At 38.2% G+C, this 20946-nt stretch overlaps 1 protein-coding gene across 1 annotated transcript; it reads left to right on the top strand.

Annotated features, from left to right (window-relative positions):
- Positions 1-18004: 18004 nt before the first annotated feature.
- LOC130963029 (uncharacterized) lies at positions 18005-19882 on the top strand. The gene has a single exon (XM_057889180.1). The coding sequence runs from the start codon at positions 18005-18007 to the stop codon at positions 19880-19882; it is 1878 nt and encodes a 625-aa protein (XP_057745163.1).
- Positions 19883-20946: the final 1064 nt, after the last annotated feature.

The raw sequence follows: 20946 nt of genomic DNA, 5'->3' as shown, positions 1-20946 counted from the left end.
ATAACTTTTCAATCATATCTTTTTAATCACATCTTTTTCAAAATAGTTTTCAATCATATCTTTTTAATTTCTATTTTCAAAATCTTTTTCAAAAATCACTTGATTTCTTTTTCACTCTTAGTTTTCGAAAATCAATTTGTGTTTTTCAAAATGTTTTTAAAATCTTTTTAATTTATTTTCGAAAATTTCTTCCCCTCTTCTCACATCCTTCTATTTATGGACTAACACTATTCCTCAAGGAACAATTCGAACTCCATCTCTTTTGATAAGTTCGAATTCTTCTACTTCTTCCTTCTATTTTTCTTTTTCTCTGACACCTCAAGGAATCTCTATACTGTGACATAGAGGATTCCATATTTTCTTGTTCTCTTCTCTTTCATATGAACAGGAGCAAAGACAAAAGCATTCTTGTTGAGGCTGACCCTGAACCTGAAAGGACCTTGAAGTGAAAGCTAAGAGAAGCTAAGGCACAACTCTCTATAGAGGACCTAACAGAAATCTTCAAAGAAGAAGAACCCATGGCAGCCAAAAACAACAACAATGCCAACAATGCAAGGAAGGTGCTGGGTGACTTTACTGCACCTACTCCCGACTTCTATGGGAGAAGCATCTCTATCCCTGCCATTGGAGCAAACAACTTTGAGCTTAAGCCTCAATTAGTTTCTCTAATGCAACAGAATTGTAAGTTCCATGGACTTCCATTGGAAGATCCTCATCAGTTTTTAGCTGAGTTCTTGCAAATCTGTGACACTGTCAAGACTAATGGGGTTGACCCTGAGGTCTACAGACTTATGCTATTCCCTTTTGCTGTAAGAGATAGAGCTAGGATATGGTTGGACTCACAACCTAAAGAAAGCCTGAACTCTTGGGAAAAGCTAGTCAATGCCTTCTTGGCAAAGTTCTTTCCACCTCAAAAATTGAGTAAGCTTAGAGTGGAAGTCCAAACCTTCAGCCAGAAGGAAGGAGAATCCCTCTATGAAGCTTGGGAAAGATACAAACAATTGATCAGAAAGTGTCCTTCTGACATGCTTTCTGAATGGAGCATCATAGGTATCTTCTATGATGGTCTGTCTGAACTGTCCAAGATGTCTTTGGATAGCTCTGCTGGAGGATCTCTTCATCTGAAGATGACGCCTGCAGAAGCTCAGGAACTAATTGAAATGGTTGCAAATAACCAATTCATGTACACTTCTGAAAGGAATCCTGTGAACAATGGGACAAGTCAGAAGAAAGGAGTTCTTGAGACTGATACTCTGAATGCCATATTGGCTCAGAACAAAATATTGACTCAGCAAGTCAATTTGATTTCTCAAAGTCTGTCTGGAATGCAAAATGCACCAAGCAATACTAAGGATGCTTCATCTGAAGAAGAAACTTATGATCCTGAGAACCCTTCAATGGAAGAGTGGGAGAACCCTATGGAAACACCTATAATTCTTCATAGAGAAATCATCCAAATTTCTCATGGAAGGATCAACAGAGACCCCAACAAGGTTTCAACAACAATAATAGTGGAAGAAACAGGTTTAGCAATGGCAAGCCTTTTCCATCATCTTCTCAGCAACAGACAGAAAATTCTAAGCAGAACCACTCTGACTTAGCAACCATGGTCTCTGATCTAATCAAAACCTCTCAAAGTTTCATGACGGAAACAAGGTCCTCCATTAGGAATTTGGAGGCACAAGTGGGACAGCTGAGCAAGAAAATTACTGAACTCCCTCCTAGTACTCTTCTAAGTAATACAGAAGAAAATCCAAAAGGAGAGTGCAAGGCCATCAACATGGCCGAATTTGGAGAGGAGGGAGAGGCAGTGAACGCCACTGAGGAAGACCTCAATGGACGTCCACTAGCCTCCAATGAGTTCTCCAATGAGGAACCATGGGAATCTGAGGCTCACACTGAGACCATAGAGATTCCATTGGATTTACTTCTGCCATTCATGAGCTCTGATGAGTATTCTTCCTCTGAAGAGGATGAGTATGTCACTGAAGAGCAAGTTGCTAAATATCTTGGAGTAATCATGAAGCTAAATGACAAGTTATTTGGTAATGAGACTTGGGAGAACGAACCTCCTTTGCTCACCAAAGAACTGGATGACTTGTCTAGGCAGAAATTACCTCAAAAGAGACAAGATCCTGGGAAGCTTTCAATACCTTGTACCATAGGCACCATGACCTTCAAGAAGGCCTTGTGTGACCTAGGGTCAAGTATAAACCTCATGCCTCTCTCTGTAATGGAAAAGCTAGGGATCTTTGAGGTACAAGCTGCAAGAATCTCACTAGAGATGGCAGACAATTCAAAGAAACAAGCTTATGGACTTGTAGAGGATGTTCTGGTGAAGATTGAAGACCATTACATCCCTGCTGATTTCATAGTCCTAGAAACTGGGAAGTGCATGGATGAATCCATCATCCTTGGCAGACCCTTCCTAGCCACAGCAAAGGCTGTGATTGATGTGGACAGAGGAGAATTAATCATTCAAGTGAATGAAGAATCCTTTGTGTTTAAGGCTCAAGGATATCCCTCTTTCACCATGGAGTGGAAGCATGAAGAGCTTCTCTCAAAACAGAGTCAAACAGAGCCCCCACAGTCAAACTCTAAGTTTGGTGTTGGGAGGCCACAACCAAATTCTAGGTTTGGTGTTGAACCCCCACATTCAAACTCTAAGTTTGGTGTTGGAAGGTTCCAACATTGCTCTGAGTATCTGTGAGGCTCCATGAGAGCCCTCTGTCAAGCTACTGACATTAAAGAAGCGCTTGTTGGGAGGCAACCCAATGTTATATTTAATCTATTTTCCTTTGTTATTTTATGTTTTCTTTAGGTTGATGATCATGGGAATTCACAAAATCAATTGAAAAAGCAAAAATAGAATGAAAACAGGAAGAAAAACAGCACTCCCTGGAGGAAGATCCTGCTGGCGTTTAAACGCCAGTAAGGGTAGCAGTTGGGCGTTTAACGCCCAGTCTGGCACTATTCTGGGCGTTTAACGCCAGAAAGGGGCACCAGACTGGTGTTAAACGCCAGAAAAAGGCAAGAAGTTGGCGTTAAACGCCAGAAATGGGCACCAGCCCGGCGTTTAACGCCAGAATTGGCAAAGGGTGCATTTTTGCACACCATTTGGTGCAGGGTTGAATTTTCCTTGACACCTCAGGATCTGTGGACCCCACAGGATCCCCACCTACCCCACCACCCTCTCTCTTCTTCTTCACCCATTCACCAATAACCTCAACACCTCTTCCCCCAAAACCCCTCACCTATCAAATCCCATCTTTCTCTTCACCACTCACATGCATCCTTCATAAAACCCCACCTACCTCACCATTCAAATTTAAACCACTTTCCCTCCCAAACCCACCCTTACATGACCGAACCCTACCCCTCTCTCCACCCCTATATAAACCCATCTTCACTCCTTCATTTTCACACAACCTAAACACTACTTCTCCCCCTTTGGCCGAACCACAAAGCCATCTCCATCTCCTCTATTTCTTCTTCTTCTACTCTTTTCTTTCTTCTTTTGCTCGAGGACGAGCAAACCTTTTAAGTTTGGTGTGGTAAAAGCATTGCTTTTTGTTTTTCCATAACCATTTATGGCATCCAAGGCCGGAGAAACCTCTAGAAAGAGGAAAGGGAAGGCAAAAGCTTCCACCTCTGAGTCATGGGAGATGGAGAGATTCATCTCAAGGGTGCATCAAGACCACTTCTATGAAGTTGTGGCCAAGAAGAAGGTGATCCCCGAGGTCCCTTTCAAACTCAAAAAGGGTCAACTTTGATCAAAGGTTGGACCAAGTCCTCATAGACATTTGTGAAGAGGGCGTTCAATGAAAGAGAGGTTCAAGAGGAAAGCCGGTTCAATTGAGAAGGCATGACCTCAAGCCCATCACTAAGAAGAGGATGGAGCAAACAAGAGATCCCACTCATGAACATGAGGAAATTCCTCATCATGAAATCCCTGAGATACCTCAAAGGATGCACTTTCCTCCACAAAACTATTGGGAGCAAATCAACACCTCCCTAGGAGAATTGAGTTCCAACATGGGACAACTAAGGGTGGAGCACCAAGAACATTCCATCCTCCTCCATGAAATTAAAGAAGATCAAAGAATCATGAGAGAGGAGCAACAAAGGCAAGGAAGAGACATTGAGGAGCTCAAGCACTCCATAAGATCTTCAAGAGGAAGAACAAGCCGCCATCACTAAGGTGGACCCGTTCTTTAATCTCCTTGTTCTTTATTTTTCTGTTTTTCAAAAATTCATGCTTATGTTTATCTATGTTTGTGTCTTGTGATCATTAGTGTCTTAGTGTCCATGCCTTAAAGTTATGAATGTCCTATGAATCCATCACCTTTCTTAAAAAAAAAATGTTCTTAATTGAAAAAAGAGAAGAATTGCATGAATTTCAGATTTTATAACAGATTAATTATTTTGATGTGGTGGCAATACTTTTGTTTTCTGAATGTATGCTTGAACAGTGCATATGTCTTTTGAATTTGTTGTTCATGAATGTTAAAATTGTTGGCTCTTGAAAGAATGATGAAAAAGGAGACATGTTACTGAGGATTTGAAAAATCATAAAAATGATTCTTGAAGCAAGAAAAAGCAGTGAATACAAAAAAAAAAGAAAAAAAAAACGAAAAAAAGGAGAAAGAGAAAAAGAAAGAAATAAAGTTGTGATCCAAGGCAAAAAGAGTGTGCTTAAGAACCCTGGACACCTCTAATTGGGGACTCTAGCAAAGCTGAGTCACAATCTGAAAAGGTTCACCCAATTATGTGTCTGTGGCATGTATGTATCCGGTGGTAATACTGGAAGACAGAGTGCTTTGGGCCACGGCCAAGACTCATAAAGTAGCTGTGTTCAAGAATCATCATACTCAACTAGGAGAATCAATAACACTATCTGGATTCTGAGTTCCTAAAGAAGCCAATCATTCTGAATTTCAAAGGATAAAGTGAGATGCCAAAACTGTTCAGAGGCAAAAAGCTAAAGCCCCGCTCATCTAATTAATACTGATCTTCATAGATGTTTTTGGAGTTCATTGCATATTCTCTTCTTTTTATCTTAATTGATTTTCAGTTGCTTGGGGACAAGCAACAATTTAAGTTTGGTGTTGTGATGAGCGGATAATTTGTACGCTTTTTGGCATTGTTTTTAGTATGTTTTTAGTATATTTTAGTTAGTTTTTAGTATATTTTTATTAGTTTTTAATTAAAATTCACTTTTCTGGACTTTACTATGAGTTTGTGTGTTTTTCTGTGATTTCAGGTATTTTCTGGTTGAAATTGAGGGATCTGAGCAAAAATCTGATTCAGAGACTGAAATGGACTGCAGATGCTGTTGGATTCTGACCTCCCTGCACTCGAAGTGGATTTTCTGGAGCTACAGAAGCCCAATTGGCGCGCTCTCAACGGCTTTGGATCCTTGATCATTTTAAGTCTTTTGATCATGTATTGGGAGGCTGGCCTCTCGGCCATGCCTAGACCTTGTTCTTATGTATTTTCAATGGTGGAGTTTCTACACACCATGGATTAAGGTGTGGAGCTCTGCTGTACCTCGAGTATTAATGCAATTACTATTGTTCTTCTATTCAATTCAGCTTGTTCTTGTTCCAAGATATCACTTGTTCTTCAACCTGATGAATGTGATGATCCGTGACACTCATAATCATTCTCACCTATGAACGTGTGACCGTCAATCACCTCCGTTCTACCTTAGATTGGGTGGATATCTCTTGGGTTCTTTAACCGGAATCTTCGTGGTATAAGCTAGAATTGATGGCGGCATTCAAGAGAATCCGGAAGGTCTAAACCTTGTCTGTGGTATTCTGAGTAGGATTCAATGATTGAATGACTGTGACGAGCTTCAAACTCGCGATTGTGGGGCGTTAGTGACAGACGCAAAAGAATCATTGGATTCTATTCCGACATGATCGAGAACCGACAGCTGGATAGCCGTGCCGTGACAGGGTGCGTTGAACATTTCCACTGAGAGGACGGGACTGTAGCCACTGACAACGGTGATGCCCAACATACAGCTTGCCATGGAAAGGAGTAAGAAGGATTGGATGAAGACAGTAGGAAAGCAGAGAGACGGAAGGGACAAAGCATCTCCATTCGCTTCTCTGAAATTCTCACCAATGAATTACATAAGTATCTCTATCTTTATCTTTATGTTTTATTCATATATCATCCATAACCATTTGAGTCTGCCTGACTAAGATTTACAAGGTGACCATAGCTTGCTTCATACCAACAATCTCCGTGGGATCGACCCTTACTCGCGTAAGGTTTATTACTTGGACGACCCAGTGCACTTGCTGGTTAGTTGTGCGAAGTTGTGTTTTTGCCATGGTATTGAACACCAAGTTTTTGGATTCATTACCGGGGATTAATTGAGTTGTGAAAAGTAGTGATCACAATTTCGTGCACCAGACATCCAGAGCTTTCCAGAAATATATAATAGTCCATACTTTATTCGGGAATTGACGATGTAAACTGGCGCTCAACGCCAGTTCCATGTTGCTGTCTGGAGTCAAACGCCAGAAACACGTCACAACCTAGAGTTGAATGCCCAAAACATGTTACAACTTGGCGTTCAACTCCAATAAAAGCCTCAGCTCTTGGATAGACCAAGCTCAGCCCAAACATACACCAAGTGGGCCCCGAAAGAGGATTTATGCATCAATTACTTACTCATGTAAACTCTAGTAGCTAGTTTAATATAAATAAGACTTTTTACTAGTGTATTGAGAGTCTTTTGACCACGTTACATCTTTGGTCTCAGTTTTGTTTTATTCTTCATCTTAGGAGGCCATTGATCATGTTTTGGGGGGGCTGGTCATTCGGCCATCCCTGAACCTTTCACTTTTGTATTTTCAACGGTGGAGTTTCTACACACCATAGATTAAGGGTGTGGAGCTCTGCTGTACCTCAAGTTTCAATACAATTACTATTATTTTCTATTCAATTCTCTTTTATTCTTATTCTAGGATATACGTTGCACTTCAACTTGATGAATGTGATGATCCGTGACACTCATCATCATTCTCACCTATGAACGCGCGTGACTGACAACCACTTCCGTTCTACCTTAGGCCGGGCGCATATCTCTTAGATTCCCCAACAGAATCTTTGTGGTATAAGCTAGATAGATGGCAGCATTCATGGGAATCCGGAAAGTCTAACCTTGTCTGTGGTATTCCGAGTAGGATTCCGGGAATCCGAAAAGTCTAACCTTGTCTGTGGTATTCTGAGTAGGATTCTGGTATTGAATGACTGTGACGAGCTTCAAACTCCTGAAGGCTGGGTGTTAGTGACAGACGCAAAAGAATCAAGGGATTCTATTCCAACCTGATTGAGAACCGACAGATGATTAGCCGTGCTGTGACAGAGCATAGGACCATTTTCACTGAGAGGATGGGATGTAGCCATTAACAACGGTGATGCCCTACATACAGCTTGCCATGGAAAGGAGTAAGAAGGATTGGATGAATGTAATAAGAAAGTAGAAATTCAAGAGGAGCACAGCATCTCCATACGCTTATCTGAAATTCCCACTATTGATTTACATAAGTATTTCTATCCTATTTTATTTTCTATTTATTATTTATTTTTAAACTTATCATAAACCATTTAATCTGCCTAACTGAGATTTACAAGGTGACCATAGCTTGCTTCATACCAACAATCTCTGTGGGATCGACCCTTACTCATGTAAGGTATTACTTGGATGACCCAGTACACTTGCTGGTTAAGTTGAACGAAGTTGTGTCCATACATAGCAAAGAGCCATTAAATAAATCTCATGCAAATACAAAGAGAATGAATCACAATTTCGTCCACCACTGAACCATTTGCTGCTGACTCAAATTATGTCGAGCTATTCAATTTGTCAGTCAACATGGTAGAAGTTGATGCCACAATGGTTAGTGCTAAAGATGAAAATAAAGACCTGAGAGTCTTTGAACAGGATAAGAAGGTAGTTTATCCTCATCCTGGTGAGGATCTGTTAGATTTTTTGTTGAGAATTAAAGAATCTGACAGCACCATCGCCATGTGCCCAAAGTGCAATGCTGTTTTTGACAAGGAAGCTGCAAAAGAGTTTGAAAAGTACAAAATTGAAGAGAAAGAAAAGGCTGAGTTGAGAAAGAAGATTGCTGAAAAAGAAAATGAAACTAACGAGCTAAAGCGGAAGATAGCCGAGGGAAAATAAAAGTTGGGCGGTCAAACTCCTTTGAACAAGTGCGTCAACAACACTGGAGTACAGCCTGTCAACCAGAAGATGAAGACTGTGGTCATGATTGATGGAAGACCTGATGGATTTTCTCAAAAGACAAGAGTTTCTCCCACCAAAATCTCAAACAATAAATGGGTCCAGAATGTGAGAAATATGCAGAATCAACCTACTGCTTTTGCAAGAGGAAAAAATAAATGGGTGAAGCCTAGACCTTTCAAGCCCAGGTACTATGAGTCTCAGTTATGGAACATGAATCATGTACAAGACGGAGGTAGTATATATATTCCAAAAAATGTGCCTATTCCCTCAAAGCCAATTTATTCTTGTTATAATCCTAACATGCAGCAGGTTCCTAATTATTCTCCTTGGCCAAATTGTCAAAATATTTCAAAATATTCTCCTTTTACAACTTTTGAGCAGAAGGAGAATATACCTGAGTATGTTCCTTTGGATCCATACAAGGGACATGGAGTAGATTTTCCTCCTTTGCCAACCATGGCCAAGTCTGCAGAAATAGGCAATTCTTCTAATCACCCTAAATGCAATAAAAATGTCAAGAAGAATCTTGCTGGGAATAGGGTAATGGTTGAAAACAAGGGAGAAAAGGATGAAGATTTAATTATTGATAATTTTGACACTGGTTTTGATGACAGCTTAGAAGCAATATTTGGTGTTAAGCAACCTATAGTTGTGGTGTCAATACTGCCTGAGGAGTATAGTCAAGTCCAGGAAGTAGAGTCATTAGAAGATGATTGTTATGATGTCTTTTCTGGAAGCGAATGCTTATTGCTAGACGACAATATGTGTGGTGGAGGATTATTTAAGAAGCATATTGAAAATGATAAGGAACACTTGCGTCCACTGCATATCAAGGCTCGTGTTGACGGAAGGATAGTCAATAAAATTTTGGTTGACGGGGGAGCTGCTGTTAATCTCATGCCTGAAAGAATTATGAGAAGGCTTGGAAAGACTGAAAAAGATCTGATTAAAAGTAGCATTGGGGTGACAGATTTTAACGGAAAGACTTCTTCTGTTAGAGGTGTGGTTCTGCTGTCAATTGAGGTTGGTTCTGTCAATAGGCCAACTCTATTTGTTGTGGTTCCTTCAAAGGCTGGTTTTAACTTGCTTTTGGGATGTGATTGGATTCATGGAATGGGTGCTATTCCATCCACTTTACATCAAAAATTGATTTTCTGGAATTAAGATAGAGGAGTGGAAGAAGTTCTTGCTGACAATAGTACCTGTTACTATGATGAAATGCATGTGGAGTTCAGGATGTATAATCCTGGAGTCAAGCCGCTGACAGTTAACACCAATGCATTTAATCCTAAAAATATTGAGATGTGCAAAATAGATATGAATGGTTTTATTTTGGTCTCTAAGGCCGGGGCGAATGTGGCCTCAGAAGAAACTTAGATGAGCTTGACGAGCCAACTAGCTCGGCTGTCAGCCTATATGGCAGACAGAGAAGAGTGCATTGACAGTGTACCTTATGATTGTATATATGATGATGGTCCTTTAGGTTTTGAAAAAAATAATAATACTGACACTGTAAAAAAGGTTGAAGTGCAGGATCCTTTGGAGGAAGTAGATATTGGTAACGGTGATTATCCTAGACCAACATATGTGAGCAAGATGCTGCCTGATGATTTCAAAAAAGAAATGGTGGAGATTTTGAAGGAATATTACGATTGTTTTGCATGGGATTATGCAAAGATGCCAGGCTTGAGTCGTGAATTGGTAGAACATCAATTGCCATTGAAAGCCAATGTTAAACCTATCAAGCAGCCACCAAGGAGATTTGCTCCTGAAGTCGTGCAGAAGATTAAAGAAGAAATTGAAAGACTTCTTAAGGCTAAGTTTATAAGAATAGCAAGGTATGTCAACTGGATTTCTAATATTGTCCCTGTCATGAAAAAGAATGGAAAATTAAGGGTTTGCATTGATTTTAGAGATTTAAATTCTGCAACACCAAAAGATGAATATCCAATGCCTATAGCTGATATGTTGATAGATTCTTGATAAACCAATATTTCATGAGTTATTTTGTTCTTAGTTTGAGTGATTTATTCAATCCTTCACCCACTTATTCATATTAATTGCATGGTTTTACTTTCCCTTCCTTATTATGTGATAATATGTGAAAAACATGTTTCCTAAGCTTTAAAATTAATTATTTTAATTATCTTTATTTTCATTCGATGCCGTGATTAGTGTGTTGAGTAGTTTCATATTTTCTAAGGCAGAATGACTTAAAGGATGGAAAAGGAAACATACAAAAAATGGAAGGAAAGTGCGAAACGGAGCTTTGAAGAAACTGGCACCCACGCGATCGCATGGATGACGCAATCGCGTCCCAGAAGCAAAGAAGCAGCGACGCGGCCGCATGACTGACGCGACTGCGCGCCTTAAGCAGAACGCATACGACGCGGACGCGTGACTGACACGACTGCGTGGCAAGGAAAAGTTCCGAATGACGCGACCGCGTGACTCACGCAGACGCATGACAGAGGCCACGAATCAGAATTTACAGAATACACCCCCAGCGATTTCTGAAGCCCTTTTTGGCCCAGATCCAAGTACAGACAGCATAGACTAGAGGTTATAAAGTGTGGGAATACATCCATTCAGAGGGGGGCTCGCATTTTTGTTACTTCCCATGATTTAGATTTAATTTTGAGAGAGGTTCTCTCCTCTCTCTCTTAGGATTAGGATTTAGGACTTCTCTTATCTTGTAAGAGTGACTCTCGATCTAGGTTTTTTTATTCCTTTGTTTTTAAGCTTCCCTTTCACTTTATTTATTTATTCCAGCATTTGAATTAATTATTTACTTTTATAATTTAATTTATGAATTATTCCATGTCACATATTATTGTTTGAATTAATGATAATTGAGGTATTTTCAGTTTATGATTGCTTGCTTTTATTTAGGTTACCATTGCTTCCGTTCTGAAGATATTTTATTCCAGCAATTTACTTTTTCCCCCTTTTGGTCTTGGTTAAGAAATCAGTAGCTCAACAGTTATCAAACTCAGCGTAAGTGATAATCGTTATCTTGCTAATTGAACTGAACTTCAATAATCCCAACTTTTTCTTAGGAAATAAATAGGATTCGAAGGTCAAACTAATTTGTCCCTTGACTTACCTTTGCTTCAAAGGTTAACTAAGTGGAATTAAGATACAACTTTCATTATTGTTAAGATGGATAACTAAGTTGGACTTCTAATTTCTCTCACCTTGCCAAAAGTTGCTTTACAGTATTTATTTATTTTAATTGCCATTTATTTTACTTGCCCTTTATATTACTTATTCCTCATTCTTGAAACCCCGAATTCACAATCTCCATAGCCAATAATAAGAAATACCTCCTTGCAGTTCCTTGAGAAGACGACCCGAGGTTTGAATACTCGGTTAACAATTTTTAAAGGGGTTTGTTACTTGTGACACCCAAAACGTTTGTATGAAAGAACTTTTGAAGGTTTAGAAACTATACTTGAAACGAGGATTTATCCGCAAATTTCTAGACCACGCAAAAGTTCTCTCATCAAAATGGCGCCGTTGCCGGGGAACTGCTAACGTGTATCTTATTATTGGTTATTGTAAATATTTTTCTTTTGTTTGTTTATTTATTTTTAATTTTCCTTTTTAATTTTATTTGCTACCATGAACTCTCACCCCTCTCGCTTTGAGTTTGGTTCTAACTTTGTTGAAGGAAATAGAAGTTACAACAGGAATATGCATCAAGGTCAGACCAATCAAGGATGGATGGAGCCAAGAGGATCTAATCAACCCTTTAGGCAACAACACCCTCCGAGATATCCTGGACAAAGACCATTCTACAATGCATACCCAGCTGAAAGATACGGTGGACAACCTTGTAACTACCAACAAGCCCCACCCCGTGCATATAGGCTACCCTTTCAACATAACCTCGAACCACCACACTTACAAGCTTCTTTTCACCATTCGCCACCATATGATCCTTCCTTACCCCACTACCAATCCAATCACTCCCAATCACCACCACTTTATTATGTATCATGTCCAAGTCCGGCAACCCGAGAAGCAGAGGTTCGCCTAAAGGAAATAGTAGATAATCTTCAAACCACCATTCGACAACTGGAGCAAGCAGTAATTCAATGGGTTTCTAGGCGCTCAAATATACAAGGATCTGCCACAACTCCATGTGGACAGTCTAATGAAGAGCGGAGCATGAAAGAGATGCCAAAAACTCCAGTGGACAAGACAGGAAATGAATTTGTACTAGAACAAGTAGAAGAAGCTGTCATTGTTCAAGAAGAAGAGTTGGTTGAAGATCTAGGAGATGCTGAACCTCCATGGGAATCCAGAGCTGAGGATAACTCCGTTAGGGACGTTACAGTTGATGCTAAGGAGGATAGTACACAACCCCCAAGGCAAGTCGCTTATGAAGAATCAAACGGAATAGTCTAAGAAGCGAATTCCCTTGATGATGATAGTCACAAGTCTAGCTCTCTTAGTAATGAACTTGCATCCGCAAGTGAATTCTCTGAGATCGAAGAATCTTCCCCAAGTGAATGCGAAGATGATGCGGAGGTAGATTTCTCTCAACCTCCAATCTATGACTCAAGTGATGAGGAAGACATAGAAGACTTTGACCAGGACACAGATACAATTGTAGAGCCTTGCAAGGAAGTGGAGGAATTCACAGAAGAGCACAAGGGAGTAGAACTTACAGAACCACCGGAAACACCCATCCCAAGGCCATTACCACCTAATACAAGCTTCAAGTGGGTACAATCCTTAACCTATAACTTTACTTATTCACTTGAATATGGTTTGCTTGAAACAGATGGCCAGCTTAGAGCTCTTTGCGGCTTTAAGAGTAAGAGGGAAATGGCTCGTACTCAGAGTTGGTGCACAAGGTTCAATAAGGTTCCACGCTTCACCTCAAAGTATACGAATTGGTATCATGCTCAATTGCATGGATCACGGAGAACGTTTGGTCACCATGGTGAGATTCTATTTGATTGCTATTTATTTTTCGGGATAATCCATTTTTAGCCGGAATGCTGCCCAAATTTTTGTAAGATGTTCATGTTTTGGTTTGGCATTTTAAATTCTGTTGTCCTCTGCTTTAACCAAACCATTTCATGAATACCATGGCAGGCTTTCTTATCCTCTTTGATTTCCTGGTTTATAAATTGCATCTGTGATGCTCTGATTCCAATTCTTCTTTATATCTCTTTGAATCAGCATCCAATTGTTTTCCTTGTTTGGTTATGAGTTACTTCTATTCTTACCTGTGAATCCTTGTTACGTGGACTATTTTCTTTATGCCACTTATTTTAACCCACATTTTACTAACTCACTAATTTTACTTACTAACTTCTTTTTCAAATTCTAACCATACTAACTTTTTAAAATCTCTTTTCTGACTTTTCACTTTCCTCTAACTTTCTAACCATGGCATAATGACAATTTTTCTATTTAACTTGAATTCTGATACATTTTAGATTGTAACTTATTCCTTTCAAATTTTTTAAACTGCTATACAATCCTTAATGCACATTTATTTAACTCATTTACCTCATTCTAATTCTCCTTTGCCACTTTGAGTTTTCTTTGATTACTTGCCTATTTGCTTTCCTATTTTTATCCATATCCTGGTTTTCTGTTTTCAGGATGTCTACCTCACAGAGGAAAGGAAAAGGCAAGGCTACTGGCAAGCGCAAAAGAGGAGATTCCTCCCAGTCCACCGCCTATTCCGACAGCTTGATCAGATGGAGCGCCGTAACCGGCGTCGGTATAAGTGATTGGAGCGTCGCAGCAGGCGACGCTATTCGCATCTGAAGCTGCTGATCCAACAGGGCGCTGACATCCCCTCCGAGCACGACACACCATCAGAGCCATCAGAGGAGGAGGAGGCTGAGCACGAGGATGAGACTCATTCCCAGGCAGAGACCCATCAGCAGGCAGGCGCAGAGCAGGATACACCACACCGGGAGGTCCCACATCAGATTGAGGCTGCAGATTCGGAGATCCCGATCTAGTCCGAACCTCTTCTACAGCCGCCAGACCCTCAGCCCACCACCACCACAAAGCCTCTAGCTACCATCCCTACCAGTGATGACACCCCTTCACACCCGGCTTGATTGAGCATCAGGGACGATGCTTCACTTTAAGTGTGGGGAGGTCGCCATCTTTGGCGTTTTATTTTGGTGAACCACTACATCTCTTTTTCTTTTATTCTGGATATTTTTCTGTATTTTTCTTTTTATTGTTATTTTCTGAGTACTTATACATTGCTACTTTGATGTATTTCTACTCTATTTCTGCATTTTGCATTTTTAGTTCATATTTTAGCTATTTAGTTTATTTTAGTTATTTAGTTTCGTTTGCAATTTTGACTTATTAGCGGATTAATTAGTATAGTTTACCCTTTTTAGCATAATATAACATAGTCTAAATTGAAAAATATAAAAAGGAAGTAAGCTAGGAAATTGAACATAATAGATTTAAATCCATAAACCTTGTATATATAGCATTACATCATATAGTTAAGTTAACAACATTTCATCAAGGAGAAACATTAAAACTTTAAAGGCTACCCTAAATAATTTTTTATGAGAATAATGGGAATTTTTAACTAAACCTGCATAACATATATGAATGATATATGATGCTTGAGTTAGAGAACACACAGCCTGTGAGTCTTGAGCTTAAATGTATGGTTATGTTCAAACCATAATTTCATTCCTGTGTGTTTCGCTTCTTTTTTTTATTCTGATGTTCTTTACTTTGTTTTAATCTATATGTCCAATTATAGAATATAGAATATAGAATATAGGTACATACCAAAAGAATGATTGAGGCCATTATTTGATATTAACCCACTGGCCCCAAAAATAGCCTACCTTTTACATCACCTTTGTTAGCCCCATTGAGCCTTTAAAATTCCTTTTATTCTATTTAGCAACACTACTAGCTTTAAGCAGAAAAACAAAATAAAATCCCAAGTTAAATCCTTGGTTAGCTTAAGATAGAAAATTATGAATAGATTAAAGTGTGGGAAACCTATTGGGAACATGGATGATAGAAACAAAAGGTAGAAAAGTTGAAAGAAATAAAATAACTCAGAAAATTTGGGAAGCATGCTCATGAGAAATCAAAGTTATTCAATTACCATGTGCATTAAAAAAAGAGTTATTTTTCAGTATTTAATAAACGGGATACAAAAGAATTCCCCAATGCAAAATAAAAGCAATGCACATGGGATAAAAATAAAAATTGAAGCATGAGCATGTAACAACAAGTGGGAAAATATGGAAAAATAGGTAAACAAGTTTTGTTTTACTAAATATGTATGTTAGGTGAGATCTTAGTCTAATTAAGGATTCACTTATTAGCTCACTTAGCCTTATACATATATCCTTACCTTTACCTTAGCCCCATTACAACCTTAATTAAAGACCTCATGATTTTTGGTGTGACTATATTCTATAATTGTTGATTGGTTAGATGAAGAACAAAGTTATAGAAAGTAAGAATAAAAAGAAAAGTAGAGTGAATAAACCCAATAAATACTGAGTGACTAGAGAGTAAACACAAATCCAGTGAGGGTTCAATAACTCATCAACATATATCTGTGCTTAAATTACTAATTGTTTTGCAAGTTTGTACAATATTTTTCTTTCCCATCTCATTTGCTAAAATGCTTTATTATTTGAGGGTTGGCTATATATATATATGACTCCTTGAGAATGTGAATTAATTTGGCTACATGTAAGCTTTATATATGAGTGGATAAATTAGAATTGCATGACTCATTTAGGTAGATGCATTTAGAATAGGTTGCATTGCATAACATTCCACCACTTTAACCTTACCTTATTCTTTACCTTGGATTTAGCATGAGGACATGCTATTGTTTAAGTGTGGGGAGGTTGATAAACCCATATTTCATGTGTTATTTTGTGCTTAGTTTGAGTGATTTATTCAATCCTTCACCTACTTATTCATATTAATTGCATGGTTTTACTTTCCCTTCCTTATTATGTGTATGTGAAAAACATGTTTCCTAAGCTTTAAAATTAATTATTTTAATTATCTTTATTTTCATTCGATGCTGTGATTAGTGTGTTGAGTAGTTTCAGATTTTCTAAGGCAGAATGACTTAAAGGATGGAAAAGGAAACATACAAAAAATGGAAGGAAAGTGCAAAACGGAGCTTTGAAGAAACTGGCACCCACACGATCGCATGGATGACGCGATTGCGTGCCAGAAGCAAAGAAGCGACGCGGCCGCATGTCTGACGCGACCGCGCACCTTAAGCAGAACGCATACGACGTGGACGCGTGACTGACACAACCGCGTGGCAAGGAAAAGTTCCAAATGACGCGACCGCGTGACCCACGCGGACGCGTGACAGAGGCCACGAATAAGAATTTACAGAATACGCCCCCAGCGATTTCTGAAGCCCTTTTTGGCCCAGATCCAAGTACAGACAGCATAAACTAGAGGTTATAAAGTGTGAGAATGCATCCATTCAGAGGGGGGCTCGCATTTTTGTTACTTCCCATGATTTAGATTTAGTTTTGAGAGAGGTTCTCTCCTCTCTCTCTTAGGATTAGGATTTAGGACTTCTCTTAGCTTGTAAGAGTGACTCTCGATCCAGGTTTTTTTGTTCCTTTGTTTTTAAGCTTCCCTTTCACTTTATTTATTTATTCCAGCATTTGAATTAATTATTTACTTTTATAATATAATTTATGAATTATTCCATGTCACAGATTATTGTTTGAATTAATGATAATTGAGGTATTTTCAGTTTATGATTGCTTGCTTTTATTTACGTTACCATTGCTTCCGATCTGAAGATATTTTATTCCAGCAATTTACTTTTTCCCCCTTTCGGTCTTGGTTAAGAAATCAGTAACTCAACAGTTATCAAACTCAGCGTAAGTGATAATCGTTATCTTGCTAATTGAACTGAACTTCAATAATCCCAACTTTTTCTTAGGAAATAAATAGGATTCGAAGGTCAAACTAATTAGTCCCTTGACTTACCTTTGCTTCAAAGGTTAACTAAGTGGAATTAAGATACAACTTTCATTATTGTTGAGATGGATAACTAAGTTGGACTTCTAATTTCTCTCACCTTGCCAAAAGTTGCTTTACAGTATTTATTTATTTTAATTGCCATTTATTTTACTTGCCATTTATATTACTTATTCCTCATTCTTGAAACCCCGAATTCACAATCTCTAGAGCCAATAATAAGAACATACCTCCTTGCAGTTCCTTGAGAAGACGACCCAAGGTTTGAATACTCGGTTAACAATTTTTAAAGGGGTTTGTTACTTGTGACACCCAAAATGTTTGTATGAAAGAACTTTTGAAGGTTTAGAAACTATACTTGCAACGAGGATTTATCCGCAAATTTCTAGACCACGCAAAAGTTCTCTCATCAATTCTACTGCTGGTCATAAAATGTTAAGTTTTATGGATGGATATTCAGGTTATAAACAAATATACATAGCTGAGGAAGATGTGTCAAAAACAGCATTTAGGTGTCCAGGTGCTTTAGGAACTTTTGAATGGGTTGTGATGCCATTTGTGTTAAAAAATGCTGGTGCAACTTATCAAAGGGCGATGAATAAAATTTTTCATGACTTTATTAGAAATTTTATGGAAATTTATGTTGATGATGTGGTTGTCAAATCAAATGTTAAAAAAGAGCATCTAGAAAATTTAAAGAAAGCATTTGAAAGAATGAGAAAGCATAAATTAAAAATGAATCCATTAAAGTGTGCCTTTGGTGTGAGTGCAGGAAATTTTCTTGGTTTCTTGGTACAGAAAAAAGGGATTGAAATTGACAAAAATAAGGCAAAGGCTATCTTAGAGGCTCCTCCTCCAGCTAACAAAAAGCAACTGCAAGCATTTTTAGGAAAGGTCAATTACCTTAGAAGGTTCATTTCCAATCTGTCAGGAAAAACCAAGGTTTTTGCGCCTCTGATAAAGTTGAAAAAAGAGGAAGAGTTCCAATGGAAAATAGAGCATCAAGAAGCTTTTGACAACATCAAGCAGTATTTGACTAATCCTCCTATTATGACACCTCCAAGGCATGGAGCACCTCTAAAACTTTACGTGTCAGCTTCTGAAGTAAGAATTGGTGGAATGCTGGCTCAAGAAGATGAGAATGGTAACGAGAGAGTGATTTATTATCTAAGTCATGTTCTAAATGATGTTGAGAGCCGTTATTCTCCAATTGAGAAACTTTGTTTAGCTTTATATTTTTCCTGTTTAAAACTTAAGTACTATCTAATTCCTAGGAATGTTTATATAATTTCTAAGTTTGATGTTCTTAAATATATGTTGTCTTCTCCAATATTGCATGGTAGACTAGGAAAATGGATGCTGGCCTTAACGAAATTTTCTGTACATTTTATTCCTGCAAGAGCGGTTAAGGGTCAGGTTCTAGCCGATTTTCTGGTTGATCACCCTTGTATTGACATTGATGAGAATTTACTGAGTTTCATTGGTTTGGTGCCTTGGAAATTATATTTTGACGGTTCATGCCATAAGGGTGGTGTTGCTATAGGAATTTTAATTATTTCTCCAAGTGGTGAGCCAAGTAAATTTCTCTTTGAATTGAATTATTCATGTTCCAACAATGAGGCAGAGTATGAAGCATTAATAATGGGACTGGAATTATTATTAGAAAGAGGAGTTAAAAATGTGGAAATTTTTGGAGATTCACAGCTTGTAGTCCGTCAAGTATCATTTGAATATAGGTGTGTTAGTGAAAATTTAAGAAAGTATTTCAATGTGGCTACAGAGTTGTTGAGTAAATTTGATAGTGTCATTGTAAGGCATGTTCCAAGGGAGTTAAATCAAGAAGCAAATGAATTAGCTCAAATTGCTTCAAGATATAAGATCAAGCCCTCAACACTAGAAAAATTGGTAAGGATAAAGGACATATTTATGCCTTTGAGAGAAAGAGAAGTGTTGTCATTAGAAAAACTAGACCCAGAAGATTGGAGAGTACCAATTGTAGAATATTTAAAAAATCCAAGTCTTAGTGTCGATAGAAAACTTAAATATAGGGCTCAAAGTTATGTTCTAATAAGTAATGTCTTGTTTAAGAAATCTGTTGATGGAAACCTCTTGACATGTTTGGGAGAAAAAGAAGCATACTTGGCTCTTGCTGAAGTGCATGAGGGAATTTGTGGTGCCCGTCAATCAGGGGAAAAAATGAAATGGGTGATAAATAGGAGAAGATTGTATTGGCCAACTATTCAAAGAGATTGTATAAACTATGCCAGGTCCTGTGAAGAATGCCAAAAACATGGAATCTTTCAACATATTCCAGCGTCAGAATTACATGTTATAATTAAGCCATGGCCATTTAGAGGTTGGGCTCTAGATCTTATCGAACAGATTCACCCACCGTCTTCTAAAGGTCATAAGTTCATTTTGGTTGGTGTTGATTATTTTTCTAAATGGGTAGAGGCTATCCCTCTAAGGGAGGTGACTTACAATGAAATAATAGATTTTATTGAGGAGCATATTGTGCATAGATTTGGAATTCCTCAGTCTATTACCACTGATCAAGGAACCATGTTTATTGGGAAAAAGGTCATGAGAAATATGCCAAATCTAAGGATATAAAAATGCTTTCTTCTACACCATATTATGCCTAAGCCAATGGACAAGTGGAGGCAGCGAATAAAATTATGATTGCATTAATTAAAAAACACATTGGAAGGCAGCCAAGAAATTGGCACCAAACTTTTAGTCAAGTTCTTTGGGCTTACCGAAATTCTCCGAGAGGATCTACTAGAACCACCCCGTATAAGTTAGTTTACGGTCATGATGCAGTGTTGCCAATTGATATTAATCTGCAAAGTATAAGGGTGGCTAGACAAGATGAGATACCAGTAGTAGATTATTAGGATTCTTTGCATGATGAGCTTAATGAACTAGATGACGAAAGGTTAAGAGCTTTAGAGCGGGTGATTCGACAAAAAGAGATTATGTCAAAATCATACAACCGTCGTGTTAAAGCAAAGACATTTGCAGTTGGAGATTTAGTGTGGAAAATAATCTTACCTATAGAAAGAAAGTCAAAAACTTATGGTAAGTGGTCTCCAACTTGGGAAGGACCTTATGTAGTTGACAAGGTTTACCCTGGAAATGCCTATAAGATTATTGAAATCGGATCAGGAAGAAGAATTCCTTCAATAAATGGAAAATATTTAAAAGTATATAGGCCAGGCATACTTGAGATAAACATTCCACATGCTTAAAGACACAAAAATATCCAGTTAAAGTGTCAAAGGAAAAAGTAAAGAGCTAATTAATATTTGCAATTTAGTTTGTAAAAGCTAACATGTCCTTGTGATTTCTTTGAATTGCAAGTTCTACTGACAGTGTAAAGCATTAAGATTATGAGAAAAATATGTGTTCAAAACATCAGGTTTAAAATCTTGGACAAAAATAATCTCTCATTGACATTTGGGTATGCACTTCATAAATATGAGAGCCTAATTGACTTAGAAATTCTGTTGAGTCTATTAGCGCTTGGAGTCAAGACTATTGGAATGTTAGTGTGGAGATATTTATGTTAGTGTGGAGATATTAACTATTGAGAATGTTAGTGTGGAGATATTAACTATTGAGAGTCAAGACTATTTCATACAAAAGAATAGACCCCACTGACAGTTCAACTAATA

Source organism: Arachis stenosperma, chromosome 2 (genome assembly GCF_014773155.1).
Source record: "Arachis stenosperma cultivar V10309 chromosome 2, arast.V10309.gnm1.PFL2, whole genome shotgun sequence".
Classification (NCBI taxonomy): domain Eukaryota; kingdom Viridiplantae; phylum Streptophyta; class Magnoliopsida; order Fabales; family Fabaceae; genus Arachis; species Arachis stenosperma.
This window is presented reverse-complemented; position numbering and strand designations above follow the sequence as displayed.